Genomic DNA, 19356 nt, shown 5'->3' on the forward strand with positions numbered 1-19356 from the left:
CGGCGCCCTGCCCCTTCTCGCCCGCCGCCCGAGCGGCTCCGGCTTGGGGCCCCGGGAGCAGGCCTCACGTCTGCGACAGGGCCGCCGCCGGGCCAGAGGCCGCGGGCCCGTCTCTGTCCCATGCCCCTCGCCCCACGGCGGAAGGAAGAGGCGGAGGCCGCGCAGAACCCTACATGCCTTTATTACAGACTACCAAGCATAAGTGAAATCCGTCATCCAGTCACTAACTACACATCTATAGCACAGAGATCTGTCGAGAGGAGAATAAACCGTCATTAAATTATGAGATATGATTAAATCATCGACCAATAGAAAATTTATATAATAAAGCCAGAAAAAAGGTGTAAAATATAGTTTACAATAATTATTCACATTCAAGGCTGTACATCAATACATACAACAGCATGGCCCCAAACATGAATTCAATCCAAATAATTCATATATTAGAATTTAAATAACACATACTGAACTAGAGGCCAACAAGAGCCAGCAAATAACCTTAGAAGAATAAAAATACAAAAGTGTATATCATATCATTGCATTATTTGCTTCTGTTTTCACGAGTTCTTGGAGGAGGGGAGATTGTTTTGTGGTTTGTTGACGGAGGGTCAGGGGTTTTATGTCTGTGGGGTGGGTTTTTTCTTTTTTCCTGTACATCACAGTTACAGCTACAAACTAGGTAGAACATATTACACATGTAACTGACTGCCAGCAACCTGAAAACAGCATACAACTACCAAATCTGGTTCCTAATTTTTCTCTTTTGTCAGATACAGTTTTCAGTTCTGCTACCATTGCGAACATTCACCATATCAAGTCAGTTAGTACATGGCCATAGGAAGCTTTGTCAAATGGCAATCATCTACATTCATGGCCCAGCTGATATGACAGATTTCTCTATTGACCAGGGACAGGACTTGAGGAAACTGTATGAAGCTGAGTCACAGGAGCTTTAGGTTAGGTGTCAGTAAAAGGTTTTTCACGCAGAGGGTGGCCAGGTGGCCAAACACTGGAACAGGCTCCCCAGGAAGCGGTCACACTATCAAGCCTGCCTGAGTTCAAGGTGTCTGGCACATGGTGGGATTGCTGGGGAGTCCTGTGCAGTGCCAAGAATTGGACTTGATGACCTTGATGGGTCCTTTCCAACTCAGTATATTCTCTTTACTCTAAAACCAGGCTATTGCGTGCTTAAGAACCTCTCCAACTGTTTGCTGCATAACGGTAATTTCTTCTATGAAAGAGGAAACATTCTGAAATTATCAGTCATAAATGAAAACATGCCATTTTGGATTACAGAACTACTTGTCTGTAGTAGTTGATCAACTGATCAACTGATAGACAATCTGCATCATGAGGCTTTGCAGGAGCACTTCCATTTGATTCACAAAACATTTCCATGAAGCATTACAGACATTCAGCAAAATTTCAGATATAAATACTGCACCTATTTGTGCCATTTACTAGTAGAAAGAATGATCAGAATCCATCCAGAGGCCACATCTTTAGGCAACTATTAATACACAAGTTCTCTCCTCAGCAAGGTGTTGAAATCAAATGCTTTGTCCACAGGCCAAATGAAGTAATTGTCTTGACTTTACTCAATCGTTCAGAAGAAAATGTACATGTGGACAATTCCCATAATTCTTCAAAGTTCCCAGCACAAAAAATAATTGTATCAAGCACATTAAATTAAGCATCTTGAACTATGAAAGCTGATTAGAATAATCACATCATTGTTTCAATCCACAATTCTTTTCAGACATATATAGCAGATACTTCACAATTAAATCACATCAGAAGGAGAAAAGTAGAGCACAGTACTGATAATTTGATCTTTTCAGTACTTAAGTACCTAGCTAATGGAATCCTAATAGGCAATATTAGTCTGCTAGCAATGCCTCAACATCACATCTGAAGTAACTCTTCCTTAATAAAAAACTGGACTTAAAGGCAAATGGCAACAAACTAATTTCTCTGTTTATTAAAGTAGTTCTAAACTTCTTGTGACTGGGCAGTAGTACTTCATCCTTTTTTAAGCTCCACACCACAGAAAAAGATGGAATAAATACCTTTCTGAAGTTCAAATACCAAGCAAAGCAAAATTACAACATTATTGACCAGATTCTTCATAAATGATCAACAACTGTTGAAATTTCAAGAGATGGAATGAATCAACAGATTTGGTTTTCAGTAGGTCTGCAGTAAGAAGAAGAGTCTTCAAGTACCTAATTTTTTTTTTTCTCCTTTGAACCCCTTGGATTAAAAGCAGAAAAATCACCTGGCCTATGTGCAGCTCTGAAGCACCTCCTTTGCACATTTCATTCCATGAACTCCCATGAACCACAGGAGTGATCTTCAGGACAAAGACCTGATTCTACCCCACATCAGGTATAAGCATTTTAAATGGGTACCAGCCCTTCATAGTATGTATGCAGCACCTTTCAACACACATTTAAGTGGACAAACTGGTAAAACATACTTGAATCCACAATTACTTTGTGATGCCTTACTCTATACTCTTGTCACCTTTCAAACCCACAGATTCTACACATAGTCCAAGAAATAGAAATACCTCTCCCAGGAAAGTTCTAGTTCCTTCCCAAAAAAGCAGTAGCTAAGACTGGATTAGGAATACTGAAGCTCTAAGTGGAGTGATGCCTGTAAGAGATGCGAGATGCTTACAGTTTTCCAATAACAGCATTGTAAATTAAAAAAAAAAAAAAAAAAAAAAGGATTTATAGAATGCAGACATCAGCCTTCCAGATACCTTCTTGACAGCTTACTGCTACCAAGATCTACAAGGCTGGCTGAAAGCTTTTGGTGGGCAGGATGAAAGCCTACTGAGAGAAGATTTTCAAGGTGTGAAAAAACACAATTAATTTGCTATGGTAAAATGACTAAAAATCTAAATATTACAGAAAACATGTTTAAGCACATCTAGATCTCCACCTAGTTAACAGGCCAATGAAGGTCATTTTGCCAGACTTTTTATGTGAGGCCAAGTTTTGTCACACTGAACAGTAGTGGCACTGTGAATCCCCATCACTGCCAAACTCTCCTGTACGAAGTTGGGAATACACCTATCTAGATCTCAATAGCAGAGACTAAATCCAAAAGTGGTAGGGTTGTCTCCAGTGGACACAATACATGGCCAAAATTTGGCAGCTGGAGAACAAATGGATAGCACTGCAACAGACTTAAAATACATGTTATCTTGGATAGAACAGCACATATAGCTTACTACAGACACAGATCAAAGGTACAGTGTGCTATTCAAATTTGAGTGACAAGGACTATATTTTGTACGTGATGGAATTTCTCATGATGAAAAGGGAACACTCTTATGTCTTCCTAAGCCATTTACAGGACCCCTTCTCCCCCTTAATACCAGACACAGTAAGCCAGGGATTTGCTTCTCTCAGGTTTCCGTATGTGATGGGATACGGATGACTACAGGAATGCAGTTGCTCCAAAAGAAAAGGCAACTGCACTGCACTGTCTCTTTTAAAGACTGGAAAAGCTGAACTGCCATCAAGTTCAACCACATAACACAGTTTTTAAGAGATCAATAATAAATCTCCTTCACCCTCTACAAGAAAATATTCAACATTCATGTGTCTTATAAGAAATCTTATAAGCCATTGTCCTTAAAATACTGCTTCTAGAGAATAGTAGCCTATGAGTTTTTTCAACATTGTAGAGAAACCTTTCTTTGGTGGAAGGAAAATCACATCATTGTATGACAACTCAAAATGCAACGTTATGGTATATGTAATGAGTGAATAAATAGGTGCGATGTTTATACTGCTTTTAAAAAAAAAGAAGGAATGCCTTTGTCCAGACCTAGGTCATTCTCTTCTGCAAGGTTTAGGAACACAAGCATGTAGAAAATACCACTGGGGAAGTTTTTTTTTTTTTAGCACACAGGAAGTCGTGTCATTGTAACATGACAAGAAATGTTTGACCACAAAAAACAGCCATAATTTGAAGAGGATAAAGGAGATCGATATTTTCATTTTATAGATATGCTATAAGTACCATATATTTTCTCCTTTGTATCAGTATTTGCCTTTGATTTTCTCACCAAATTACTTTATTATCTGTATTTCAATTCCTTACATTTTTCCAGAGTTCCTGAATGTTTGGCCAAGGACCAAAAACAGAATTGACATCTCATTACACAATGAGACCAAAAAAAAGTCAAGTAATCAATTGTACAAAGTTTTCACATTTCCTTCTCTACCCAAGAAAACAGGTTGGCCCCACTAAAATGCACAACACATGCATACGCTGGAAAGAAAGCTTCCAGCCCTCATCTGCTGAAAAGGTGAAAAACTATCTACTATATCAATAGTAGCCTTTTTTCCCCCCATACTAACTAGTTTCTCTTTTAGTTAGCATTAGTTAAAAGCATGCTGGTAAGTTTATTGTCCCTTGATTAATCACACATATGACTTATATTAAAATTTAAACTTAATGTTTAAAAGGCTTCAGAAGCCAACATTTCAATTTTAGAAATTTCAGTGCTATGTTCAGCATTTTCTCTCTCAAAAGCTTTATCATTGGAGCCGGTCTGCCAGACAAACACATCTGATTCATTCCCATAATTACTATAGTACCACACAAATCCTGCAATCAGAACTATGTTAGGAATTACACAAGGGTGCAACCAACCTGGCTATAAATGCCATATACCAATAAGCTGGGGGACTGTGAGGAAAGGAAGAGAAAACAAAGAGGTGGTACTTAGAAGAGGCATATAAAAGCTCCCTGATGAAACACAGTTTAATGATAATCTGAGAATCACAGAAAACTCCAGCCCCATAAAATGCAAGGCTGGTACATGATTCGGCATGTGTGCGTGTGGATTGGTTTTAACTCATCTTAAGTGAAGCTGGTAATGCAAGGTCTATCCACTAGTCTGCAGCAGAAACAGAACTGACGTGCACAAAAGCAAGATCTTCACAGCAATGATATGCAAGTGGAAGCCTCAACAGAAGCACAAAGAGCGAGCAAAGCAACCCTGAATTCCATTAGGTTTTTGCTTTTCTTCCTTTTTTTTTCTTCTTAAAAAAAAAAAAAACCCAAACCACTGCCCCCCCAAAAAAAACAAAAGACAAAAACCCAAAAAACCACACAAACAAACAAAATAACAAACCCCCCCCCCAAAAAAAAACCCAAACAAAAGAAGAAAACCAAAAGCAAAGGCAAAAAAAAAAAAAAAAAACAAAACAAAAAAAAAAACCAACAAAACCGAGAACATTTCAGACGTATGCTTCCCCTTGAGATGGTAAATAGGTGGGTTGAAAAGATTCCTCTGATCGGCTGCACACGGAGTTCTAGCAGCAAGTAGGGAAACTGGGAAATTTTGGATGAGCTTTACTATTTTGCAGCATTCTGGTGGTATCTGTGCCGCCAAACTTCATGTATCTTTTTGCACCATTTATGAGCATTCCCACTTGGGTCCATCAGGTAATATGTCCTGTTTGGCTATAAGTGAACAACATTTTAATGATTACTCCAAACATAGTTTAACAAAAAAGCAGTAGTAATTCTGCACCTATCAATAAAATAATTACTCAGAATTAGCTCGTTAATTTTCTGAAAGTTAAATTCAATTACAGCTATATAACATTATGCATTACTGATTAACCATTTTAAGCAGTCAACTGACAATATATTATACACCTCTCATGATTCACTACATACAAGAAGGGCTAAATGTTAAGTCATTAAGAATGTCCTTCAAAGCCCAAAATCCACTTATGGCTAATTTAAACACTAATAATTAAAATACAGTTGCATTTTTTGTGATAAACATGTATGTCAGAGTGAGATTTTGTGTGATTTTTTGTTTTATTATTATTCAGTTTTGTTTGGGGGTGTGGATTTTGTGCTTTTTTTGTTGGTTGACTTTGTTCAGATTTTTGTTTAGTTTTGTTTTAAATTAGGACTATGAAATTTTGTATCAAAGAAAAACTATACTTTCTTCAGAAAAATCTTTTTGATAACTTACAGAAATTGCCCAAGGACCTTAGAGCAATTTACAAAGAAAATTCAAAAAATAAACTTACCGTGTGAACAAAAAATGTCTTAAAATTCTTGGCTTCTGGACGCAACTCTAAAGACCATGGAATTTCTCCTTTTAGAACTTTGTTGACAGGATCCACATAATACAGGTGGGGCCCTTCCGTAAGCAGCAATTGGCGCCGACGTGCAAACAATCCCTAACAAGAAAAGTAGAAGTAGCAATGCAAAAACAAACAAACAAATCCCAGCAAAATCCATGAGGGAATTAAAAATGTAAATTTACACATCTCTGAACTGAACAACAGAGGCAGGATAAAACCAGCTCAGTGCTAGGATGGTATATTTGGGTTCGGGGGCTGTCTTTAATTTTACTTTAGCTATTTGACCTCACTCCTTTTTTAGGGTGTTGCAGTGCATTATTCTACTACATGGCGAAACACAATTACTAATTTAGGAAAGTATCTTCAAGTTCTAGCAAAACCTGAAACACCAGGTGGCACAGAGTGAAGCAGAATCTATTTCTCAAAGAAATCAATAGTCATGATTTTGTAGAAAAGACGACGAAGAAGCAGGTATTAAATTAGATGAAAGAGAACCTTCTTTCCACTAAAGCTGATGCAGACTATCTGTAGCTGATTCTGTAAGCTACTGAAATTAACACTTAAAGCTGTTCTAACATCACCTCTGCCTCTTTCAGGATAAAGGCACAAAGTCAGATCCAGGGAAAAAAGCACAGTTGAGAACAATACTAATAATTTTTTGGTATTTTTGGTTCAAACCACATTCGGATATGCATCAAGAAAGTGTTTATTAGATTATATCAGATTGGGAGGAGGAGGACAAGCAAATCTCATTTGCTGCAATCTCAAAATGAAAGCAACAATAGCAGATTTACTTAGGCTTTTCCAAGAAATCAAGAGCACATTACTAAATCAAGAAAAAAAAAAATCAACCTACTCACAAGAAAACACTGATTTTTTAGAAATAACTTGTTTATAGGTGACAAATTGTTTAAACAAGGAAGCTTAAAAACAAGCTGCTTATCTGTGCTGCAGCTGTGCAAAAATTTGATGGCTCAATCTTGTTACAGGAAATTAAGAAAAGCCCTTACCTTTCTTTTGTCCACTGGACCCATTTTTAGGATTAAGTTATTTTCTACAAACTGATGCCTTAGAAAAAGAAAAATAACTATTACTCCGGAAGTAATTCTTTCACAGAAACAGCTCTAATGATCAAGTAGTTTTTCATGTCACTCCCTAGCATGTCTTTTTCCATGAGAGTCCTGAAAAACTTTAGTACGTGAGTTTTGGACTCTTCCTTAGCCCAGACCAGTGAGTTTTTTTTTAAATTTGACAGGGGGTAAAAAAACCAACCAACCAAAATCAAAACCAAACAAAAAACCAAAACCAAACAGAAGAACCTAAACCAAACAAAAACCAACAACCCAAACAAATCAACCAATCAAAAAAAAAAACCCCTTAGCACACCCCACCCTACCCCGTTCCCGCCAAGGAACAACAACAATGACAAAAATTCACACACGAGAGACTTCTCTAAAGAGTGAAAAGAAATGCTGTTCATAGTCTGGAGGCATTTTGGTTAGATATCCACAGAATACTATCATGCAAAAAATTCCAACAATTTATGGCATTTGTAAAAAAGGAGGAACTTCTTCTAGTTTAGGACTGTAGTGTGAAGACTCTGCAGCACTGGATAGCATCATTCTGCCTATCTTATAAATACACTCTACATCATCTTCTAGACCTTGTAAATTTTAGAAATATAATATTAGGGTTTTGCTGCTATTGCTTTAAAAATAGAAGCCAAGAAAAATCTAGTTGCTAATTGTTTACTTGAAAATACTAAGATTGACAAATATTAATTTGAATCAAAATCACTTATTTTCCAGGATTCTTTATTGCTGTGCAAGTTATTTAGCTACATCCAAAGATCCTACCAAGGATTTCCACCAGCTTGTTTTGCCAGAAGTAACCTCTTTTCGTCTTCAGAAAACTGTAAATCCAGCTCAAAAGAATTGTTGTCAAGATCATGAATATACTGTTCAATATTTCCTCCTGATGTCTGTGGTGTACTTGTCTCTGCAGCAGACAGTGAATGGGAAGAGGCAGAACTAGAAACTTGCATGCAACCGAACTGACTCAGGAGATTGTCATACTAAAGGAGGAAAAAAAATGAAGTAATTAAATGTCTTTTATTAAAAAGCTTATTTTGCACTAATCTGTGGCTTTTAATTTAAGCATGCTTTAGTTTATTTTGCTTTTGGGCCAAATCCCAGCTTACTCCCTATAGATCAGCAGGATTCTATGCAAAAAAGTATGATTGATCAAAAGCAAGCCAGCCTTAAATACTCACTTTATCAGAAAACAAATGCTGATTTAAGTAAAAATTTAACCAGCAACATTTATTACATTCTTAATAATTAAAATATAACTAATTCATAGTTTCAGTAAAAATATTTATATTAGTATTTATATTATTTCTTTATATTGGTATTCAATATTTATGCTATAATGGAAGTCTCAGGCAGCATCAGAGCTGAATACAGCAGTAGACAAACATACATTTCCATAACAGTCTTCATCATCCTCTGACATAGCAGGTAAATATGCTGTAAGTTTAGGGGGTGTCTGAAGATGTAGGTTCTCCCACACAATGGATTCAAAGAAGGGGTGAGCCTTAAGAGGTCCATATCCTCCCATTTCTTCACAACCTAATCGGTTGGTAGCATCTAGAACCTAAGCAAATTAAAATTAAGTTAAGCTGCATAAAATAATGAGAAAGGGCAAGCATTATTCACATTTGCAAAGCACCACGTGAAAATGTAAAACCAGTCTGTCACCCTGCCCTAAGCATACATACCTATACTATACTATAGTATAAGGAGGTTGTTTATAATAAAAGATGCTATTTGTCACTATGTCTTGTCAACAACATTATGTATTAGATCAGCTCACAGATGTAAGGATAGGAGCAATTCTTTAAGTTGACACAATTTTTTGGTTTTGCTCCTTTGTAAAGACTGAAACAAACATACAGAGAAGGCCTGATGAAGCACACTTCCTTTTAAGTTTAGTCCACCATCACATTCTAGTGATGCAAGAAGCTGTGGAAACTACAGGTGGTGTTAAACATCAGCCTCTCAAGGACCTCAAAATGACACACTTCTCAGGATACAACCAGGTTAATACAACCTGGACATCACCATTCAGGAGACGCTGGCTTGGCCATAGAACCGGACTTGGACACAGGAATGCACTAATAGGCCTTTTAGGTTCTATTTATCATCATCCACAAAGGTTAGAGTTTCCTCCCCATTCCCTGCTAATATGATAGACTGTTGAACTGAAAAAAGCTTATAACACCTAAAATGTTCTCTGCATATTCACTTGAATGTCATGACTATAATCTCACTGACGGAACAGAACTACTTTTTCTTCCTACTAGTCAAACCTTCACAGGCATAGTAATTCTTAGACTGATACTATTGAGACATGTTAAGTGCATGTTAAAATGCAAGGCAACTGGATTTATATTGTAATGAATATATCTGCCTGTGACGTACAGGATGCTGTTTTTAACTAAATGATCCCTTAGACAACTCAAAACCAATTAATCTGAGAACTATCTAAGCCTAAGTATTTGAATCTTAATTTCTGTTTGTAATGCACAGTATCTAGAATTGTTTGCTTCCATTTCATAGAAAGACATTCCTTGTCCTTCTAACAATTCTTGTTAGAATTCAGATTTAAAAAAAAAAATCAAAGTGCTGTTTAATAACAGATATTGATTTTCAAGAGAGTCCCCTACAAAGTCAATAATACTCACAGATGTTCGTATTATAAGATTTGCAAGAGTGCACAGAAACTTTCAGAAAAGAGAACTACATAAGCTGAATGTTTTCCAATGTCATCAAACCATTTAATGACAAATCAATTTCAGTGATACCTTTTGGTTGAAGAAGTTAGACATTTAGCTACTTGGTCAGTTATTAAAAAAAAAAAAATCAATCAAAACAAGCATAGCACATTATTCAAGAAGAAAAGCACAAATATTTACCAACAGCTTTTCCACAAGGTCTTTTGCCTTGGGAAAAAATTTTTCTGGGAAGTCATATTCCAACTTTATTATCTTCTGGAATATAAGATATTCATTTCTGCAGAAGAGAAAAATATTAACTCTTGTTATTGGTTCTCCATGGTTCTTTCATCTTAACCTAAATAAACCAGACAAATACTAAACAAAAAATCTACAAGTTAAGTTATGTTCCTGTGAATCTTCCAAGGGTGAAGGGGTACTATGATCCTGTAAGCACCAGATACTTGAGAAATAACAACAAAAGCTCAAATGACTCAACAGAGAGTGTTGAGGATATGCCTTATAAACCTCTTCATGTACAGTTATATAGTTACCATCATGGCACAAATTACACGTGAAATTCTAGGATAGCTTAAAGGAATCTCTCCATCAGGAGCTCTAGTTATAACTGTCTAAGCAACTTCATTGCACCAAAAAGGACAAATAAAAGCAGCATGACATTAATACCAGCTCTGCATTATGAAAAATACTTCAGAACTGCTAGTACAGTAAAAATCCAATCAGAGGCAATATATTTATGATCCACATGTAAATAATTAGCTCAGATCTCTTACCCAGCTCTAAATGGAGGCAATCCAGCTACAAGTTGATATATTATGCATCCCAGAGCCCAGAGGTCAGAGCTTCAAAACAAAGAGGAAAAAACACAGAATCTTTTTTGTAAAAGAAATCTTTAATATGGAATCTAAAAGAAAAATTCTTAACTTTTTGCTACTTAAAACATAGCATGAACCCAGTGGACAAACCTGCTTTGTATATTTTCCACATTATTTTTACTTAAGCCCTTGACAGAAGAATAGGCTAGCAACACAACTTAAAAGAAGAAACTGTAGAGTAATAGTCCCACAAAAACTGACTCCAAGCACAAGTGGAAGACAGGTGAATTCTCAGTCAAAATAATGGGTAACTAATGACTTTGAAAAGAATATTGATTATCCACATGATGATTCAAGGATGCATCCAACTTCATTCAATATATGCCCCTTCAGATTTAAAATACTTTCCTCTTAATATTTGATTTTAAAAAAGAGAATATATTACAGTTTTTTATCTTTTTTACTTAAAGCTTTTCTTAAGACACAAACAGAAAGACAGGCTATAATGATAAGGAAAAGCTATGTTCTAGTGTGGTAGGCAAAGGAAAGTTAAGCTTTAGTGTGTTGGCCTGAAAGAACACTTTTAACTTATTTTACCTTGAGGTATGCTACCCATAGATTTGATTAAAGCTTCAAAACCCTCATGGAAGACTAAAATACTTAAAACTACTCAAACTAAGAGTTTTCTGTACAGGTGAAGCATTATGCAACTTCTAAAAGGAGATGATATTCTAATTAAATCTTTCCATTGCCAAAACAGTCAAAAGCTCTTCACTAAAAGAAGATGTGAAAAGTCTGATAGTATCTCTATCACTTAAAGAAATGCTAGCACAAATTACTACACCTATTCACCTAAATGATCCTTTTAACTTCTGATTTGTCAGCGACTAGCTTACTCTTCCATCATTGCAGTAAAACAGATATACACATTCAGTAGGATGCCATCAACAAACAATTTTAATGAGTTCAGAAATTTCTGAAGGGCATCACTCATACCAGGCAGACAGATAAGCTTTAAAATGTTGCAAATCCTAAGTACAGTTTAGGAAACATAACTGCAAGTTGATCTAAATACAAGTCAAAGAAAGCTGCAGCCTTCTCCTTAACGGAACAGCATGTGACATTCTGTTGTTCCTACAGCAGGAAATACCATATTTGAGCAATCTTATATAAAATGGAATTAAAATAATTATATTACTTGGATAACAGATTTGTCTGATTTATTTATGGGTGAGAAATCCAACTTCACCTTAAACACCTCCTTCTCAAAAACACCTAATCCTGTTAGTAGAACCCAAAAAAGTAGATAAACTAAGGAAGCCAGCCCTCAGACAAGAAGCAATACTTAATAAGAAAAAAATTTTCAAGCTCTGTTAAAATACTCAAACATCTTGTTTCTTTAAAATACTAAGCTTTCTTGCGTGATTTATCCACTCCTCCCCATCTGACTGTTTCCTGACAGAGTCAGTAAAGTTCTGGAATATAGAGCCCTCACCTTTTACAGGCAGATTTCTCTGTCAGCAGTTCTGGAGAAACGTACTGTGCTGTCCCTACAAATGAGTTTGCCCGCGCTGTTGAGGAAAGAAATAAGCAAACATATACTTATGCATAAGCCAATACTCCTCTTCCTCCCCTGTCGCCACCCAGTTAAAAAAAAAAAAAAACCCAAAAGGCAATCCACTGTAAGTTACATAATGCTGCAAAGAACCCATGAGAATTTAACTTCTTTAACTATACACAAAACCTGCTTGGAAGAAACAAATCAATCTCAGGGATACCTGTTTGGTTCAAGAAGCTGGGCATTTAGGTACCTAGTTATAAAATCTACCAACACAAGTTTGCTACAGTTAAAAAAATGTCAATTGAATTCAGTTCAGCCTAGTGCTTTTTTCAAGCATTGTTTGCAGGATCTATTTACAGGCTATTAGTTACAACTGCAGACACATTAATTCTACTACCTTCATATTTGCGCAATTCTTTCAACCACTGGAGTTAAACACATAAGCAGAGTTAAAACTTACTGTATCAGGTGAGCCATGGTACCTATTTGTTTGCATTCTTGTCTTGCAAATGAAAACTAAGCAACCTAGTTCAACTTCCCAGTCTATTTGGTAATCTAGCTGGTATTCCACTACACCAAACACTACCTCCTCTGATATAATCTACGTAGTGACAGTCAAAACGGTTTCGAGGTCCTTTAGTGATTTAGGTGAGGTAATGCCATTGGAAGGTTACAATCTGATAAATAAAACACATGTACATTTTCAAAGGATCACTTGCTATAATTACTGGTGTCACATAATGAATAATGGCAAACCTTGTCTGCTATCTGCAGATAATACTTTTGCTGTTCCGAAGTCTGTTATTTGAATGTGCATATCTTCATTTAATAAGATGTTCTCTGGTTTAAGGTCCCTGGAAAAGACAGATTTTTATATTCAAACAGCATACAAATTAAAGTTGAAAAACTGTCTAGTGACTGAGGTACATAATGCTATAACAAATGATGCAAACATTCTATAAACATTGTTACAACAGCTTCTCTAACATGTAGCTGTCAACCTGCAGACAGATTTTGTTAAATCCATTAACATTTTTTTAAAACATCACGTAAATAATCATCTCAAAACTATGCTACTGTGCATGTCACACGTTCAAAAATTTCAAAAACAAAACAAATCCCAACAAAAACCCCACCTTACAAAAACACACACTAAACCCCAAGCCCGTTCACTCCAAAGCCTTATTTTAAATAACATCTGACAGATTGATATGGCATTAAGATTTTCCACATCTGTTTCCTCACTGCAAAACTCCAGTTAGTCAAACACTGGCAAACCTAGCCCCAGCTAAATGTCCTGACCAGGTAAGGTAGATCACCTCCACGCATAATCTGCATTTCAAATGCATGCCTACTATTTGCATAGGCATAGCCTCTGATTCTGAATAAAACCAGACTTCACAGCATCACAAACACAATAGATAGCAGTACAGAGTTAGATGTCAAGAACTGCATTAGAAACAACTTAAGAGCATTCAGTTACACTGATATGATATGCCTTTGCATCAAGTTTCCTTAGCTCATCCAAAAAAACCCTACATACTTCCCTCCTAAGCTGAATCTTTGAATGCTCATAAAGAAATCTAGGAGCATGGGAGTTGTTTTGTTTGACTGGTAAGAAAAAGCTAGTAAAAACTGAAAGCTGTTTCTGTCAATCACTGTGCAGCACTATTTTCTTCAGATTAAAGTCCCCTACTAGGAAAAGTATGAGTTGTACAATTTAAAGTCTGGAAACTACCACAGAGAGCAACAAGCCATAAAAATCCTGTTGATTTTCCTGTGCCTGTCCTATAAGAGAGGTAGAAAGTACATAAATGGAATGGATTCCTTAACAGTTTTGTGTAGAGCTTTTTCAGGACATGTATGTATATAGATATATTGTACTCTATACATGCTTCATATATACTGTTTATATAATATATCCTATACCTACATTAATACTGGATTATGGATCTATAGCTATATATATAAATACATAGAGATATCTGTAATAAATTTTCCAGGGTAGCCTGACATCTTAAAGTGGTTCTATGTCATGTCCTATTTCTTCAGGCAGTAAAAAAATCCCAAGAGTTTTCAAGCATTGCTAGAGCTGTGTCCTCATAAACTTCATACTAAGTTCTCCAATTGCACAATTTTCCTGGTTTTTTTTTGACCTCCTCATAGGGTCCTTCATATAAAAACAAGTATAACGCAGCTCTTCTCCAACAGGAGGTTTCCAATATAGGGTTAGTAACACTGACAATCGTGCCACATTCATTTTATAAGCATCCTCTCAGCCTAAACACATGAACTATAAAATCAAAGGGAAACTGGAAGTTCCTGAACTTTTCCCCTGCCCCTGTAGAAAGTATTGTGCTTTCAGTATGCTCCACATCCATCCCTATTGGATTCAAATTATTTCACAAAAACTTCTATTTAGAAGGAAAAACTGTTTTTGTAATAACTGAAAGAAATAATGCTATCAGAATTATAACCAGTCAGCTTTTTTGCCAACTAGCATCTAGTGTCCCATGACAACTGCTTGGTAACCTAAACACAATAAATTTCTTACCCAAAAAGAAGTTCTGCAGGTCAGATGTCTAGCACTTAAAGCTTTAGTTAATAAACATGAATGACAAATCATTACCATCCAAACAATATATTACATCAAGAACAACTTCGTAAGTACTGCTCAAAACTTCACTAATTTCACCACTTACCTAATTATTGTGCAGCTTTGTGGAAATTGTTTACTCAGTGAAAACTGATATAGATTAATTTTCTTGATTATATAGTACACATTATGCCACAGACAAAAAGAATTCTAGTTACTTTTGCAACATAACAGCACAGGAAAAAAAGTAGTTAAACAAAAAGTCAGTTTCTGGTTTTCAGGCCAACCAAAGAAGCTTAAAAGACAAGCTTTTGGTAATGTTAATTCAAGGCCAGAAGGTTTTCTTACTTTTTCCTGCTCCAACAGTTGGTATAACAGCGGTTGGCTCTCCTCCTCAAGTTTGCTATGTTTAACTACTGATGTTAACTGTGCTAGGGCTGATCAAACGCAATTTGTGCTCTTTAGCTTTCCACAAAAATCCAACTTTGCTTTTAGTTTCACAAAGAACATTTTTAGGAAAAAACCCACCTCTTACATGATCAACTGCATGCCTGTCTCAACTCTGTATTACCTGTGAATGATTCCTTTGCCATGCAAATACTCCAGGGCTGATACAATTTCAGCAGTATAAAACCTTGTACAGGTCTCATCAAATGAGCCAATTTTGCGTATATACTTCAGCAGCTCTCCGTTTTTGGCATAGCTAAGTCCAAAATCTGAATGTAACTTAGTTAAGGTTTATCTCTAAGCCACTCCAAAACAAAAATCCCCATAATCTTATTCCAAAGAGAAGAATACTACTAAAAATACATGAACAACAGGGAAGAAGGTGGTTAATTTGAAACTTTACAAGTAGGAGGCCCAAGCAATATCTTAAATATATCATCAACCAACCAAGGACGTGGGTCCAAATTTCTTAGCAAAGCAAAAACTACATAAAGGGTTAACTTCATAGTTTTTCCAGAGAATGATGTGGATAATTCATTCAAATTACATACATAATTGTCCTCAGAGTTATTTACAGTAATAACTGATAGAAGTTAAAAATTGTCCCATCACCTGGAAAGTACCAGAGCAAGTGTTTACATAAATACAAATAATACAAAAGAAGCCCTGTGAGCTCATACTGTATGATATATAGGGCCTGCCAGCACTATTAGCAGCCTTTGGGAAAACCAGAAAACTACTTACTGACCCCAGAAATAGACTGATCTACACCTTTATGCTTGGCACAGCCAATTCCAAGCAGGAGGTTTAAGAGGAAGTTCACATAATTAACATTTTCTTAAAAAAACAAAACAAAACAAAAAAAAAAAAACCAAACCAACCAACCAACCAAACAAAAAACCCAAAAAACCAAAGCCAACTGCCAAGCAATGAGCTTCCAGGATGAAACTGCACTTCATAAATTACTGCTAGAGAGAGCTGGGAAAACAGCAGCCCAGAGGATCCATATTATTCTATAAGCATCTTCATCTTTACATAAAAATTTTAATAATAGCTCTAACTGCAGAACTGAAACTAGTAGGAAATATAGCTGGCTACCCCTATTTTAAATGCAGGAATTACTGTGTTTTACTAAAGATAGATAGATGGATATACGTACACACATATATACATCAGGAATAAAACACTTCTGAAACACTTCCCATACATCCCACCTCCCCCCTCCAACCCAATTTAGAATTTTAAAATTCTTTTTAAACTTGGATTGTTACAAGTCACCTTTCAACATTTACCACAAGTCACCTTTCAACATTTACCATATGGACAATTTGTTTAATTGCTTCCCCCTGTCTCACAGGACACTTACTCTTCTCTCTGAGAGGACCCACTCATTCCATGTGCTTAATTTCTGTTAAAAGTGTGACTACAAAAATTGCATCACATACATCAGGATACTTTAAATACCTTAAGTTACCTCCATCATTTCCATTAGACCACTTTTTAAGGAATCAAAACTGGGCATTGTTATTAGTCTTAAGAAAGTGTTACAGCAAGTTTTAATATGCAAAGGATACATAGTTTTTCATCATCCTGAAAGGTGAAGTAGAGTTTCACAAAAAAAGGGTGATCCAGACGGGACATTACATCTCTCTCTCGTGTCACATACGGTACCTTGTTTTCTTTTATGATATGACGTTTTTCTAGAATTTTAACTTAATAAAAAAAAGAGAAAGTGAAAATGCAAGAAGTACAAGTAAATTAAGCCCATCTTGTTTTGGAGTTTTTTGGTTACATTTAATTAACATGAAACCACTAATTCTGTTCCTTCAACAGGTATTTCATAACTGGACTACACTGACACTTTATTTTCAAAAAGTTGATGTTAAAGGAGTCAATACTTACTGGCATATTCTCTAGAACTTGCCAATTCTCGAGCCAAGACAACCTGTTGTCAGAGGAAAGTAACAATATTGTTACTGGCCACTAAACACAGGCACTAACATTGTTCTTCCAGTAGATATGAGGAACACAGCAAAATATTTAAGCATGTATTCAATATTATGCTGGCTTCAGCAAGACTTCTGCAGAAATTCAATTCAGCTGACCAACGTTTGTTTTGCCAAAAGACTTACACATGTAAGAGTGTAAATACCGCATATTTTTTTCACAGAAGAATTCTGAGGATTGTAATGTAAGTCAAAGTAAACTGCCAAATTTTCTTAAAGGGGGAAACAAAAAGCAACAAGTACACTGAGGAATACTTATAAAAATAACTGTCATAGCACTTTCCTGAATACAGATGGCAAAGATTGAAAGATAAATTTTATCCAATGAGCAAAAGTAAGAAGTGAGACAGAATTTTCAATTATTTACAGTTTGTTAAGAAAAAGAAATAAAAGGAACAGAAGATTTCCAATTAGTAGAAGCAAAGGATGAAATTTCAGGCAAACAGGTTTACATTTTTAAAGAGAAATGCTTTTGGAGGAACACCAGGTTCATTTTCAAGACAGAACTCTATAAAAGGCAATTTTAAAGACAATCTGAAAAGTCTTCTTGCACGAATGCAACCAATAACCTTGTAACAATAGATGAGTACAGTTCTTTGTTTTTCGCATTTTAAGTTTATACCCATTTCAACATCTTGCTAAAATCTCAACTTCACACTATTTTTTTTAATCACGGCATTGGACTTGCTTCTAATCCCTTACAAAATCAGTTACAAGAGTACTCCAAAATATTACTACACACACTTGATGCTAAATGTTAGGTATTTAGGAAATCTAAATAAGGCATTTTTTCAGATGAAAGAGGTGCATGCAGTTGCACTCTTTAGTACTAGAAAATTGTTCAGCAGTAACAGGCAGCTTTAACTTTCTTTAAAATTTCATCTCCTAAAACCACATTGACATTTACAGTATTTCATTAATGAAAATTTCTGTTAGAAATGTTACAAACAATCAGTCTGTTAACATCTGCCTCTCCGCATAAGGAATTTTTGAGATCCTTCTGTGTATACACCTAACACTAGATAAGATGTGCAGCTGAATGAGAATGTTATTAACTTTTCTGATTTTTGTAACTAGGTTTCATCCACCATATCTACCACAAAAGCTTCTGAAAGTAGGTCAGTTTAAAAGGCAGTTATCAAATAAAACTCCACATACACAGAGACCATACTCAGATGGCAGAAGGTATCAGCTGACACAGATTAAAATATATCTTGGCAAATTAAGCTAAAGACTGACTCTCTTCCAGTCCTGCACTGTATCCAACTTTTTACCATTGTATTTCACAGGTATTACCTACATACACTGACATAAAACAGCTGTGTTCTAAGTACATGAGCACTTACCTGATAGTAGGAGTACTTTGGTACCCTCAAGCTCCTTCCTCACCAATCAGATCTGAGTATACCATATATCTTAATTTCCCCTTAACTAATAATCCAGAAAACCACAGTAGATATGCACAAAAAACAAAGAAACAGAAAACAGCTCAGAGGTACACATTAATACAATGTCTCTTATCAGGGGCCTGAATCTTATCCACCCTATGGGAAGAAGTAATATCAATAAGGAATGTAAATTCTATTGAAAGAAATTAGACATTAACTGGATAGCTTAAAAAAAAGCCATAAAATGAACAGAAAAACAAAAGCATTCACAGAACATGTAAACACGTAAGTTGCAAATTCAGACAACAGCAAGGCAAGTCAAAGAAAGGGGACATAGAGCAGAACCCTTAGAGCCTACAAAGCAAAAGTAACTGCCAACATACCTGGCATACATCATGACCATGCCCCACTCTAAACTTAAGCAAATACTTCAGGCTGCTAGAGATTAAATCTGCATTTAAGAACTGGTTTTGGTCAGACAATCATACTTCCTTAGAGCTCCTGTTTTTAAGAAATGCCTCATTTATAGGTGGAGACAAAACCAAGGTGGAATATATATGTACCCACATATTGAAGAAGGTGAGCTACATAACATGCCTCCTCAATCATGAGAATT

At 35.9% G+C, this 19356-nt stretch overlaps 1 protein-coding gene across 6 annotated transcripts in view; it reads right to left on the reverse strand.

Moving 5' to 3' along the window:
• Nucleotides 1-162: 162 nt before the first annotated feature.
• PDPK1 (3-phosphoinositide dependent protein kinase 1) overlaps nucleotides 163-19356 on the reverse strand; it is a 31856-nt gene continuing 12662 nt past the window's right edge. For all 6 annotated transcript variants that reach the window (XM_058035504.1, XM_058035503.1, XM_058035500.1 and 3 more), the window contains 12 exons: nucleotides 17249-17291; nucleotides 16921-17058; nucleotides 15471-15615; nucleotides 13060-13157; nucleotides 12238-12313; nucleotides 10701-10769; nucleotides 10108-10204; nucleotides 8613-8786; nucleotides 7988-8205; nucleotides 7142-7199; nucleotides 6075-6227; nucleotides 163-5490 (listed from right to left, as the gene is read on the reverse strand). In XM_058035504.1, coding sequence (XP_057891487.1) covers nucleotides 5383-5490; nucleotides 6075-6227; nucleotides 7142-7199; nucleotides 7988-8205; nucleotides 8613-8786; nucleotides 10108-10204; nucleotides 10701-10769; nucleotides 12238-12313; nucleotides 13060-13157; nucleotides 15471-15615; nucleotides 16921-17058; nucleotides 17249-17291 — 1377 coding nt within the window. In that variant the 3' untranslated portion in view covers nucleotides 163-5382. The remainder of the gene's footprint in view (nucleotides 5491-6074; nucleotides 6228-7141; nucleotides 7200-7987; nucleotides 8206-8612; nucleotides 8787-10107; nucleotides 10205-10700; nucleotides 10770-12237; nucleotides 12314-13059; nucleotides 13158-15470; nucleotides 15616-16920; nucleotides 17059-17248; nucleotides 17292-19356) is intronic.

The sequence above is a fragment of the Melospiza georgiana genome, chromosome 16 (genome assembly GCF_028018845.1).
Source record: "Melospiza georgiana isolate bMelGeo1 chromosome 16, bMelGeo1.pri, whole genome shotgun sequence".
In the NCBI taxonomy this organism is placed as follows: Eukaryota; Metazoa; Chordata; class Aves; order Passeriformes; family Passerellidae; genus Melospiza; species Melospiza georgiana.